The sequence below is a fragment of the Henckelia pumila genome, chromosome 4 (genome assembly GCF_033568475.1).
Source record: "Henckelia pumila isolate YLH828 chromosome 4, ASM3356847v2, whole genome shotgun sequence".
In the NCBI taxonomy this organism is placed as follows: Eukaryota; Viridiplantae; Streptophyta; class Magnoliopsida; order Lamiales; family Gesneriaceae; genus Henckelia; species Henckelia pumila.
Window position 1 is genome coordinate 209,736,843 of NC_133123.1, and position 13,408 is coordinate 209,750,250.

The 13,408-nt window shown below is 36.9% G+C and overlaps 1 protein-coding gene across 1 annotated transcript; it reads left to right on the plus strand.

Annotated features, from left to right (window-relative positions):
* The first annotated feature begins 5,322 nt into the window (after positions 1-5,322).
* On the plus strand, positions 5,323-12,096 carry LOC140865253 (remorin-like). The gene is made up of 5 exons (XM_073269825.1): positions 5,323-5,606; positions 5,770-5,820; positions 5,900-5,987; positions 11,472-11,553; positions 11,654-12,096. Exons 1-5 carry the CDS (start codon positions 5,474-5,476, stop codon positions 11,846-11,848), a joined length of 549 nt encoding a protein of 182 aa, XP_073125926.1. The 5' UTR covers positions 5,323-5,473; the 3' UTR covers positions 11,849-12,096.
* Positions 12,097-13,408: the final 1,312 nt, after the last annotated feature.

The following is a 13,408-nucleotide window of genomic DNA, read 5'->3' on the forward strand; positions in this document are numbered from 1 at the left end:
AGTAGATTTAAGTTCTTTGATTATACTTTTTACGGTTCATTGGGTTGCATAAATTTGAATCACAAAGTTATGAGATAGATATGTTCATATCAACACTACAAAAAAACTCGGCTTTTAGCGACGTTTTTAAGGGTCCTAAATCGTCGCTAAATTTAAAATATCGACGACTTAGCGACGTTTTAAACAATCGTCCTTATTTCCTTCGTCGTTGGTTTTTAACGACTAAATGTAAAAAAACGTTGCAATTAGCGACTACTATAATTCATATTCGTCGCTATTTGCGACCATTTTTAAATTGTTTCTAACTGCGACAAATATATATTTTCGTAGCTAATTGCGACGATCTTCATAAACTATTTCGTCGCTAATAGCGACAATCTTCATGCATTAATTTCGTCGCTAACTGCGATATGTTTCATATTTATTTCGTCCCTAATAGCGACGCTTTTTAAAATATTACGTCGGTAATTGCGACACGTGTCATATTTATTTCGTCCCTAATAGCGACGAATTTTAAAATATTACGTCGCTAATTGTGACCTGTATCATATCTATTTCGTCCATAATAGCGTAAAAGTGTATAAAAGAGTTGTAGAAAAAGGTTGTGGACCACATACCGTAATAAGGGTTTGAGACCCCTATTTATAGGAAGAGAGTCTCAGTCAATGTAGATTTTTAATGTATAATACAACTAGATTCATGCATATCCATGCAATATTATGATATATCTCTAAAATATAAACAAAAATATGATAGAATTTTTATCATATCATCAGTTCTCTTTAGTTTTTCTCAATAATATTATAGTAAATATATATTATAATCAAAATTTAAGACAATTTATCACACCTGTTTTGAGGGTTAATTTCTCAGTAAATTGTATGAGCAGTGTGGAAGTTTTTCTATTATCACAGGCTAACAGATATATAAAGCGAAAAACGAGACAAATATCGGATAATTGTGGGATTATTACCTAATCATATTGTTATTCATGTGCCAAACATAGCCTAAACAATTTGAAGTCTTATTTTTTCATCAGGACTGTAGGCTGTAGCCCTTCCCTTTCCCATGGCAGGAAGACATAAAAAGCTTTTAAACTCCATAACCAAGAGAAAAAAGAAATCCATGCTAAAATATTATTTAAAACTCCCGCAAATACACCTCCCCAATGTGAATGTGTGAGAATGGTATAAAGAAAGGCTAACAACCTAACTAAATAAGCTTCTAGAAAGAAAATTTCTTGAAGAAAAATGGGGAGTAGTATCTGCATTTAAAGAACTAAGAGCAGTTTTATGTTTTTCACAAAGCCAAAGTGCCCAGAGGTAAGGGTAGGTCTTCGCAGGTTCCGCAAGCTTCTGCCCCACCTCCTGGGGTCACTCTCAGGGTAGACAGCAGGTTTTGGTCCCTCCCTCTAGTGTTGGCCCCTCGATTGATGTGGATGGGTGGACTCTGAAGCAGGGTAGACAACGACGTCCTCAGGTTCAGGGTCGTGTCTTACCCTAGTCTTTGAAGAACTCATTTGAGACCCTCCGGGACTTGAATAAGGATTTGGATCAGAATTCTTCTGCGATTGGTATCACTTCTGTGTCGGACTCGCAGCCGAATATTGAGGATGGGTCTGGACAGATTGATGGGGTGGCTTTTGCTACACCACAGTTGGATGTTCATCCTGATGGACAAGGTCCTCCAGCCCCTGTCAAATCTCCTATGATTGATGTTGTTACTGATACGGGAAAGAAGGTGAAGACTACGGCGGCTTCTCAAGTCCCTGCTACTCATTCTCATTTTCTATCTGTTCACACGCTCTCAAAAACGCTATGGATCGTTAACTCAGCGCAGACGGAGTGCTTCTTCTGGACGGCCTCCTTGAGCTGTGTTGGATGGGAGTTATTTCAGGTAGGTGTTCACTGCAGGCTTCTCCTTGCCCACCGGTGTTTTGATGATCTTCTGTTGGACCTTTGTGGTCGTTTATGATTTTATGGTTTGTTGTTTTGATGTATATTTTCTCGCTTTTTGGGGAGGTCTTGGCCTAGTCCCCTCGCCCTTTGGTGTTAATTCTTGTTTTGTATATATATTGGTTGGGGTCTGCCTAACCCCCCCGCTTCCGGCGGTGTTTTTTAAAAAATATATATATAAGTTCAAAAAGCATTCTACCATAACAAGAGTATATCAAATATGCTTTCATCCCAGGAAGATTGATTTTTGATAATGTCATAGTGGGATTTGAGTGTATGCATTGGATAAAACATAATCGAAAGTCTAAGTCAGGTTTTGCGGCTCTGAAATTGGATATGAGCAAAGCTTACGATAGAGTTGAATGGAGTTTTGTTCAAGCCCTTATGCGGAAGCTGGGATTTTCAGAAACTTGGATCAATTTAATTCTCAGGTGCATAACATCTGTCTCTTATTCATTTAAGTTAAATCATTCGATTTTTGGGCCACTTTATCCAACAAGGGGTTTAAGGCAAGGCGATCCTCTGTCACCTTATCTATTTGTATTATGTGCGCAAGGCTTATCTTACATTCTGTCTAAGGCAACAGAACGACGACTGATAAGAGGGGTCAAGATTGCGAATTCCTGCCCAGCCATCTCCCATCTTTTCTTCGCTGACGACAGCCTTGTATTCTTTAAGGCGACGAGGGAGGATTCTGTGCAGGTTAGAAAGTGCTTGAAACTTTATGAAAGAGCTTCAGGGCAGGTTGTTAACTATGATAAATCAGCTCTCACTTTTAGCCCGAGTACCTCAACGCACACCATTGAAGATATTAAAGAGGTATTATCGGTGGAAATAGTTTCAGGCCATGATGTCTATATTGGATTACCAACTCTATCCCTTCGCAATAAGAGACTTCAATTTGCTTATTTGAGAGAGCGTGTTTGCCTAAAAATTCAAAAGTGGTCAACCAAATTTATCTCCATGGGAGGCCGGGAAGTGCTCATAAAGTCTGTTCTACAGGCAATACCATCGTATGCGATGTCTTGCTTCAAGATCCCTCTTTCTATCTGCCACGCAATTCAGCAAGCATGTGCCAAATTCTGGTGGAATGGTAAAGATGGAAAGAAGGGACTTCTTTGGTCGAAATGGTCCAACCTGTGCAAACCTAAACGTTTTGGAGGCTTGGGTTTTCGAAATATGGTTGCCTTCAACAGAGCTCTATTGGCGAAGCAGATCTGGCACATCATACATGATCCAAATTCACTATTGGCGCGTGTGCTAAAGGGTAGATATTTTAAACATGTGGATATAATGGAGGCTAAGCTTGGCTCCAACCCATCATATGTTTGGCGTTCAATTCTTTGGAGTAGAGATTTGATTAGAAAGGGTTTGTGTTGGAGAGTGGGAGATGGCAAATCAATTTTGGTAAATTCTGATCCTTGGATCCCTGGATTACCTTCATATAGAAGCAGATTTCCCAACTTAGCAGGAGATACTTCAAAAGTGGCAGACTTTATCAATCCTTCGGGGACTTGGAACGAAGAAGTTCTTAGAAATAAGTTTATACCCTATGAAGCAGAAGCTATTCTAAATATTTCTCTGAATCGGAGGGGCTGTCAAGACATCAGATTTTGGCTTGGAAATTCAAATGGTATATATTCTGTTAAATCTGGATATTGGTGGGAATTGAACATTCAATCTCCCCCTCCTTTCCAATCATCTCAACCGAATCAAGCTTGGTGGAATCTGGTTTGGAATCTTTGCATCCCCGCAAAAGTGTGTATCTTCCTTTGGAGAGCATCCTGGAGTTTTATCCCAACATCAGCAAATTTGCTTGCAAAACACGTACCAACTGACGGCGTTTGCCCTCTTTGTAAGTCTTACTTGGCCACCACAACACACTGCTTATTTTTCTGCACAACTGTTAGGAAAATATGGAAAAATTCCATGTATTGGCAGAATTTAAAAAGTAGGAGTTTGGCTTCTTTTCTGGATTGTGGTGCTTTCCTGTCAACGGTTCATTCAAAAAGTGAGTTGGAGATATTTGTTATGATGGCTTGGGAAATTTGGCAAGAAATTTGTAAGAGAGTTCATAATCAATTGAACCAATGGACTGAGATTAATATAGATTGGGTGTTCTCCCTTCTAAATTCTTTCCATTGTGCAAACACAAAGTGTGGATTGCAGGATAATACTGCTGCTCGAATACACGACAAAACCAGTTGGAGGTCTCCTTCTCCGGGGCAGTTAAGATTAGATGTGGATGCGAGCTTCAATCATTTGAATAATTCTTCTAGTGTTGGGGCTGTGGTGAGGGATATTAATGGGTTCGTTTGGGGAGCAAAAGCCAAGATTATTCGCTGTCCAAGTTCTGTTGTTAGTGCCGAATTAGAAGCAATTCGGTTTGGAATGGATTTTTGTTCGCTACAAGGATTTACTAATGTGTGCATTTTTTCGGATTCCCTATTGGCTATTCGAGCAGTGGAAACTCAATCAGAGAATCTGGGTCCGGAAGGTGCGGTTGCTATGGAAATCCGATCGCTTCTTGAGTCTTCAAAGTTTGTTTCCATCAGGCACATACGTCGCTCGGCTAATCGTGTTGCTCATTTTTTGGCGCAAAAAGTCTGTGGTTCTGTCCTTCCTTTTGAATATTCTATTGGGTGTATACCTCAATGGCTTGCTGATCTTGTAAAATTGGATTGTGGTTTCTAGTTTTATTGAAGTTCTTTTCTCAAAAAAAAAAAAAAAGTATATCAAATATGTAGCATTTGTATTTTGTATTCTGTGTCACTAGATTGAACCACTACTGTAATCTTATGCTAACAAAAACCAAGATATATTTCAACAGACCACAAGTCACTGAGAATATTCTCTTATTCCACCATGAGCCAATCCTTACATCATACAGAAATTTTTAAGTGATCATCAGAACAAAATTTATGTATATTTCTATTTTGTTCACAATTTAGGATACAATAATTATTTCAGTAGCAATTTCCAATCATTAAATGCAAAACCCAAACCTTCTGAAGCAGAAATCCCAGAAACAAGTACAAGAGAAATGAACTCTAAGATCGGATCCTTAGCCTTGCAAGCTGCAACAGAAAATTGGGGTCGAGCCCCGACTAGTGAAAGTGGATGAGTTCAAAACTTAAATGGATAATTACTATTTATTGAAAAAACAAGATTCATAAAATAATCTGATTCGAACGGGAATCGGAACCATTGATTTTAAAATCGGAACTGTCCGCTTTAAAACTACTAGTCTTGTATATTGTAAGCCCCGGCCCACACCTAAATAAAAACAAGATAAACTTTCAAAACATCCCTTTCACATTCTGCTTTTTTCTTAATTGATCATCATTATCTTTGAATCAATCAATGTTATGGCCAACTCACAATGAGCCAAAACCACGTTCCATCTGTAACAATCATCCAGCTGCTCTTCGCTGTACAACTCCCAACGACACTGAACTTGGAATTCTGTATTTAATTCACATATATCCCTTTCCGCATAAACATTATTGCAAGAAGTAATGGCTGAGGAGGAATCGAATAAGGTGGTGGAAGGAACGAAAGACGTGCCGCCGGAGGAAAAGTCCGTCATCCCACAACCTCCTGCCGAGGAGAAAGCGGAAGATTGCGCAGCTCCTCCTGCCGTCGTTGATAGTAATATATATACTTGACTCTGTCTGCGCGTGATATTTGTTTCTGTTTTGGGTGATTCTCTAATAATTAATATGGGTATATATATGGGAAAAGATTTAATTAATTAATTAACCAGCTTATTGAGAATGGTTTTTTTTATTTTTCTTTTGCTTGTTTTATGAAGAGCCGGAAATTGGAGAGGATCAGAAGAAACCCGAGAGCTCAACGGACAGAGGTGATTGTCAATACTTTTAAAAGTAAGGTGTCTCTGTTTTTGTTGAATTCATGAGAAAATCTTCAATACATCCAAACAGATGCTATGCTCGAAAGGGTAGCAACAGAGAAGAGGTTGTGTTTCATTAAAGCATGGGAAGAAAACGCCAAGTCCAAAGCTGAAAACAAGTAAGCTCTTTGTTGAGCATGATTATAAATGTCGATCCCAAATTACAAAATTTTGTTACTATGTCGAGTCGTTCAATTCTGCCTGTGTTATAAAGTTTATTAGTGCAAACTTATGCTTTACGCTTATGGAAACAAGTAGCCGGGATAAAGTGTAGTGATGGTAAAGATCAAAAGGCTCTGCTTTTATGATGGAAGATAGGGGGAATATATATTTGCGGAGGAAAGTGAGATCGATATATACAATATACATCATACATGTACGCTATGATCGCGCACAGGCTCCGCATTTAATTGTCTATAGTTTGATGGTTCCTTCGACCTACCCATGGGGTAATATCCCATGTGTGGTGTGGAAGCACGTTCAATCACGTGGGACCCACATAAAATCATGTGGGACCCACATAATTAGAGCAATCACAACACTCCACACCACCCATGGGGTATTTAATGCCCAATGGTTAGGTTCGAAATTTCCATAGTTTGATAGCCTGCAAGTTAGTGTTTTGGGTTTGGGTTTTGTCCTTTCATCTAGGATTATGGCTTAGTTTGGTGAACTCATTTGAGAGAAGACCCTGTGTGAGTGGAGGTGGACGAGCCCAAGTAATTGTTGTGGATTGGAGTTTAAGGATTTTTTTCCACCTCCAAGAGTAATATTTTGCACGTGGTTAGGCTTTCCTCACTGGCTTACAAGTTTGAATGAGTTGTGATTATTGCTTTCTTAGTTGTTTCCACATCATTTGGTACCAATCATTTGTTTCGCATCGCGTTTAGCTCGGGTTCTGCAGTAATCAAAGATATAAAAAATAGTCCTTCGTCATGTCTATCCCCATGAGTCAAACCAAGCTCATGTAATGAAATCTTTTTAAAAAAATGAAAAAATAAAAAATAAAAGATAGAAAAGAAAGAAGAAAGAAGAAAGAAGAAAGAAGAAAGAAGAAAGAAAGATCGTTGTAATGAAAGAGTGGTCTTTGTATTGTTGCTATGCTTAAGGGATTATTTCAGTTCCTCCTTTTCTTTCCTTCCGACTCCCTGGAACCAACCCGATCGATCTTGAATTGTGAATTTAAGTATAGTTATTTTTTCCTTTACAAATTTGTTAAGAAAAAAATTCATATTTACGTATTTTTAGAAGTTGCAAACACTATGTATTTTACTGCCTTAGTGTGCTTTATAAGACGAGAAGGGTATATTTATTAGAATAAATATATTCTTAATTAACCATTTGAATAAAACAATGCCTTGGTTGATTAAGTCCATGACAGGAATAGAGTTCCATCAGCATTAATTAACGACAATTGGAGAAAAGAACGGTGATGCTCCCAATTTTAAAATAGGATAATGACGTATATACATATAGTCTTAGATAAAGGGTTACATATTATATTAAATTATGAAAGTATATCAAAATTCTTTATTTTCAATTTACAATATTTACGTTGACATGAATTTTTTAAAACTGTATAATAGATAATAAAAAGATTTAAAAAAATATTTTTCCATTAAAGTATTTTTAACAAGAAAAATGTAGTTTGAAAAGAAACCAGGAATTTTTAAAATATTTTGAGATACTTTCTTAATAGAGCATGTAACTCTTTATGTAAAACTCTATGTACACATAACATTGTTCTTAAAAATATTGAGACAGGATTCTAACATACTTTTTCTTTGGGAAAACTAGGATTTTGATAATGTAAATTGGTATGTTTCTGGATTTTATTCTTGTAGTTTGTCGAATTTTGGATTTAGTTAGTAAGTTGTATTTTTTTTTTTTTTTGGATAATTGTCAAAGTAAATCAGAGGAAGAAACTCTGTAATTGTATTGATAATTTGATATCAAAAGTTTGTGTGCTAGGAAATTTGAATTTATACATGTCATCACCTAAGTACATAAACATGTCAAATAAAGTGAAGAAAAATAGAGAAGTGTGACTTATAGCTATTGTATCCAACAGACCCCCCCCCCTCTCTTCCCCTTCTCCTCATCAAGCTTGGTATAGGTTGCGTATACCGAGCTTGGACAACAAAAAGGAAAATTTGTCATGTCCTAAAGCCTTGGTGAAAAGATCTGCAACTTGATGAGAAGTAGGAAAATGCACTGTCTTGATTAAACCTGCTGTTATTTTCTCACGCACCAAATGACAATCAATCTCAATATGTTAATTTGGTCCGCTCGTGATAATACATGAGATTAGCTGCAATGTGGATGGAATCCTGATTATCACAATTCATGGTCGCCGGACCTGTCAACTTCACACCCATGTCTTCTAACAGTCCTATAATCCAAACAAATACACATGTTGTCAAAGTCATAGCTCGGTACTCGGCCTCTGCAGAAGAACGAGACATGGTGTTATGCTTCTTTGTTCGTCAGGACAACAATGAATCTCCAAGATTAATGCAGTAACTTGTAAGAGATCTTCGAGTCATGGGACATGAAGCCCAGTCAGAATCACATTATCTAGAAAGATGCAATGAATTCTGAGAAGAAAAATGCCTAAACCAGGAGAATCTTTAATATATCTAGCCACTCTTATGGCAGCATCCATTTGTGACATCTTAGGAGCATGCATAAATTGACTCAAGTGTTGCACAACATAACATATATCTGGACAAGTAATTGTGAGATAAATGATACTTCAACGTTAAGCGCTGAAACTTATCTGGATCTGAAAGTAAAGGATCATCCAACACTTTTTGATGATCTTGATTTATAAGTGAATCCAGATCGTGGCTAGTTAAATTTTTTGTTGTTCCATGGGTGTATCGAATGGTTTATCACCCCTGAGACACCAACATCAGCAACCAACTCAAGAGCATACTTCCTCTGATTTAGGTTAATCCCTTATTTAGATCGGGCAATTTCAATACCCAAAAAATACTTCAATGTTCCCATATCCCGAAGTTGCAACCTAGAATGAAGAAACTTATTTAGCTTGGTGATGGCATGTACATCACTTCTGGTGATGATAATGTCATCAACATATACAATCAATAGTGTAATATGAGAGCCAGTCATGTGTACAAATAAAGAATGATCATGTTGGGACTGAGTATATCCTCCTTCACGCATCACACTTGAAAATTTAAGATTTCATTGTCGAGACACTTGTTTGAGGCAATAGAAAGGTTTGCGCAGCTTGCAAACCTTATTAGGGCCACTCACATTGTATTCTTTTGGCAGACTCATGTAAATATCCTCATCTAAGTTGCCTTGAAGGAATGAATTTGCTACATCCAGCTGATGAAAGGGCCATCAATACATGGCTACAAGTGTGAGGAAACACTTAATGGTCACAATTTTAGCAGTGGGAGAAAACATGACATGAAAATCTACGCCACGATGTTGTGTATAACCCTTCACCACCAAACGGGCTTTAAAACGATCCACTTTTCCATCAAGGAGGAACTTAATCTTGTAAACCCACCAACATCCAATTGGCCTCACATTGGGAGGTAATTCCACCACATCCCATGTATGGTTAGACTCCAAAGCTTCAAGTTCCAGATCCATTGTCTTTTTCCATCGAGGATAAGTAAGGGTTTCATGGTAAAAACATGGTTCTAGAAGACCGTCGTAACTGAGAAGATGTATTAAGAATAGGAGCAGAGTCGGGATGTGGTGAGTTTTTGGAAAAGAACTCTCAAGATCATCGATTTCTATGATAGGAGTAGAGTGAGGGAAAACGGGTAAATAAAGAGGTTGGGTTGCAAAGGAAACAAATGTTCATAAAGCGCAATATTTCTTGAAACATAAAACTTGTGAGTGTGGATGTCCATGACCCTATACCCTTTTTGAACATTAGAATATCCCAATAATACACAAGTTTTTGCACAAGGAGAAAATTTATGCTCATTAACCAATGATGTAATATAACAGAGGCATCCAAAAACTTTTAGATGGTCAAAAGAAGGTGGTTTATGAAACAGGACTTCGAAAGGTGTTTTATTGAGAAGAAATGGAGTAGGAGTTCTATTAATTAGATATACTGTTTTTAATATGCAATCAACCCAAAATTTGAGTGGAAGAGAGGATTGGAATCTTATTGAACTAGCTCTCTCTAGAATGTCTCTATGCTTTCTTTCAACCACCCCATTTTGTTGAGGTGTATATGCACATGAGCTTTGATGAATAATTCCAAGGGAAGAGAGTAAAGAATTGCACTCAGTTTTGAAGAAATCTGAGGCATTATCAGTTCTAATTGTTTGAATATTGGAGTGAAACTATGTTTGGACCATGACAGAAAAATTCTTGAGAATTTGAAGTATGTCTAACTTAGATTGCATGAGATAAGCCCAATTCCCCTGAGAAAAATCATCAACAATTGTTAAGAAATAACGCTCCCTATTATAGGTAGGAACTCTAAATGGCCCCCAAATATTCATATGTAATAAAGCAAAAGAATGCAACGCTCGAGACAAAGTTGCCTTAAGAAACACTAATTTGGTTTGCTTTGATAATGGACAAATAGTACACTGATGTAAAAACTTTGTTTTAACAATAAAAGGCAACATACTCATTCTAGAAATTGACATAAGTACTAAACGTTGATGACATACATTAGTGCTAGTGGAATTACAAGAAACAATAACACGAGGCATTAATGAAATTTTTTGGCTAACCTTGAACCAAGATGTCTTGGAGAGAAAACTAGGTAATATAGACCGTTGCACTCCTCATCAATCCCCATTATATTCCCACTCTTGAGGTCCTGAAATAGCCAGATATGTGGGAAAAACATGACAACATAGCTATGAGATTTAGACAGTATTGAAATAGAAAAGAGATTGAATTGGAAGTTAGTAATGTAAAGAATGTTTTGGAGAATGAGGTTTTCTGAAAATTGACTGATCCTACACTACTGATTTGGACACGATCACCATTTGGAAACCTCACTGTACTAGATGGTCCAAGAAAAGATCTGGCACTTTGAAGTAATGAAATATTACCAGGCATGTGTTCATTTGCCCATGTATCAAGTATCCATTTTACACTTTCATGAACGGAAAGACTACCTGCCATGTTAGCAATGTGAGCATCTTGAGGTTTCAAAGTATTGTGGCCCAACATCTTCAATATTTCTGCATATTGGGCAGAGGTAAATATAGGATTGAAATTCTCTACTCTAGATGCTTCATCATGACTACCTTCAACCACATTCACATCTGCTTGGCCCTTCCTCACCTTGTTAAAATCCCTGTACGGTCTCCTTGGAATATTTTTAGAAGATTGTGGTTTGTAGAGTCGATGTCGAAGAGGATAACCAGCAAGCTTATAACAATAGGCCTTAGTATTTCCGGGTCCATTACAATGATCACATCGAAGTTCATCCTTCTTTAATTCAGCAGATCTGTTTTCTCAGAGTAGAAAACAGAAATTGGTGCCTCAATAACAACCAAAGATCGATGTGATTCCTCTTGAGAAATCAAGGAAAAGCCTGACTAACAGTAGGTAAAGGTGTTTAATCTCTGTTAAATGGTTTACAGAGCTCAGAAAAAACTGTCAGCTGTTGGAACATGGGAAAACACCAAGCAAGCGAGCCTAGAGGCCGAGCTAAAGAAGATTGAGGTACGATGCACCACCAGGTTTATTTGTTTTTGTGCGCAAAACTATTTGTGTGTATCCCTTAAAAACATTAGCCATCCCTATGTATGTATTTAATTTGTAGGAGCAATTAGAGAAAAAGAAATCGGAATATATTGAAAAAACTAAGAACAAGGTGGCTCTTGTACACAAGGAGGCACAAGAGAGAAGAGCCATAATTGAAGCAAAACGTGGGGAGGAACTTCTGAAAGCCGAGGAAACATCCGCCAAGTGTCGAGCTTCTGGAACCGTTCCGAAGAAGCTGCTTGGTTTATTTTAAGTATGCAATCATCTGGTTTGATTTGAAATTGAAAGGAACATCATGTAATTTATCTAATTTCTTCTCTTAGTTGATTTGCATTGTGTGGTTAATTATATTGGTTGTAGAATCATTTGTTTCCCTCTATTGTGGTGTGCATATATAGTGACGACGTATTCTTTTGGATGGTTATTGTGCGAAAACAAGAAAATCAAGTTTGTATCTAACTTGTGAATATGTGATATTTAATGACTTTTTTTAATTTTTAATTTTTTGCGCTTAAAGTTGCCTTCTACAGATGGATGGTTGAAATAAAGAGATTTGATGTGAAAGTGTATTTTAAATTACAATGACGAATCATAAACTAATGGCTCGATCCACTTTATATTTGTAGTGAAAAATAATGTTTTTGACATAAAAGTGAGATTTGATCATGAGTCGTGTAATATAAGAAAATCGTCTCACGAAATTGTTTAGTGAAACAATTTCATAGGAATTTTTTTATAGATTTGAAATTGTCTTATTTTTTCAAGAGTCATATTAGATAAGAAAACCATATTACGAAATTAACCCGTGAAGAGTCTTGTAGAGACCCAATCCATATATATCACCTACTAGACGAAAATCTTAAGCATGCAATTAACATAAGCAGGTAAAGATATTCAGAGTAATCTGCGTAAAGTACTTAAAACAATACCAACCCAACATAATATAGCCTGTAGTGACGCAACCCTGATCACCTACTAATTAGAAAATTTTGCATGCAATCAACTTAAACAAAAAACATCATCAGAGATAACTTCATCAAGTTAAAAAAATTACTAGTCAGGAAATATAAAACCGGAATAAGACTGAAAACCCAAATAAATCGATTATACAACCAAATCGAATAAAATAGATACCAGAAAAAATACCTAACTAAACTATTAGCAGCCTCCACTCCCAGTCCCTGACCAACGTTGTAACGCCCCAAAAGTATATTAATTGAGATTTATATTGATATTCTGAGAGTATGAAATTCGAGGGCTGAATTGATATTTGAGCAGGGACTGAATTGCAAATTTTGAAGAGCTCGGAGACCAAAGTGCAAATTCTCCTATTTTGACTTATTCTTGGCATTATTATAGATGAGTAGGCGTGTAAGGGCTTCATTTTATTCTTTTCTTCTCCTTCTTCAACATGAGAAAGCCATAGACGCTCCTCCAAGCTTTTGGGTTTTCCGATTTTGCATGATCTGAAGATATATTTGTGATCATAGCTGCGAGAGCTTCACTCTACCGTAAGTTTTTCTTCGATCGGTTATACTTAAACTTTTGGATGTGGTTGGAATCGAATTATTATTGGATATGTTGTTCTTGAGCTAGCATAGATTGTTTATTTAAAGACGGATCGGGAAAAGAACGACGTTTGGATTTTTTTATGAATTTTTTAGGGATTTTCGAAAATGGGGCTGTTAATTTGTGTTGATATTTGAGTTATTTGAGATGATATGAAGAGTTTGTGATTTATATTGGATAGATATGCCGAGTTTGTTGATTTTCGATTAGCCGTTTATTAGCTGTTATACCGTCGGTTTGAGAA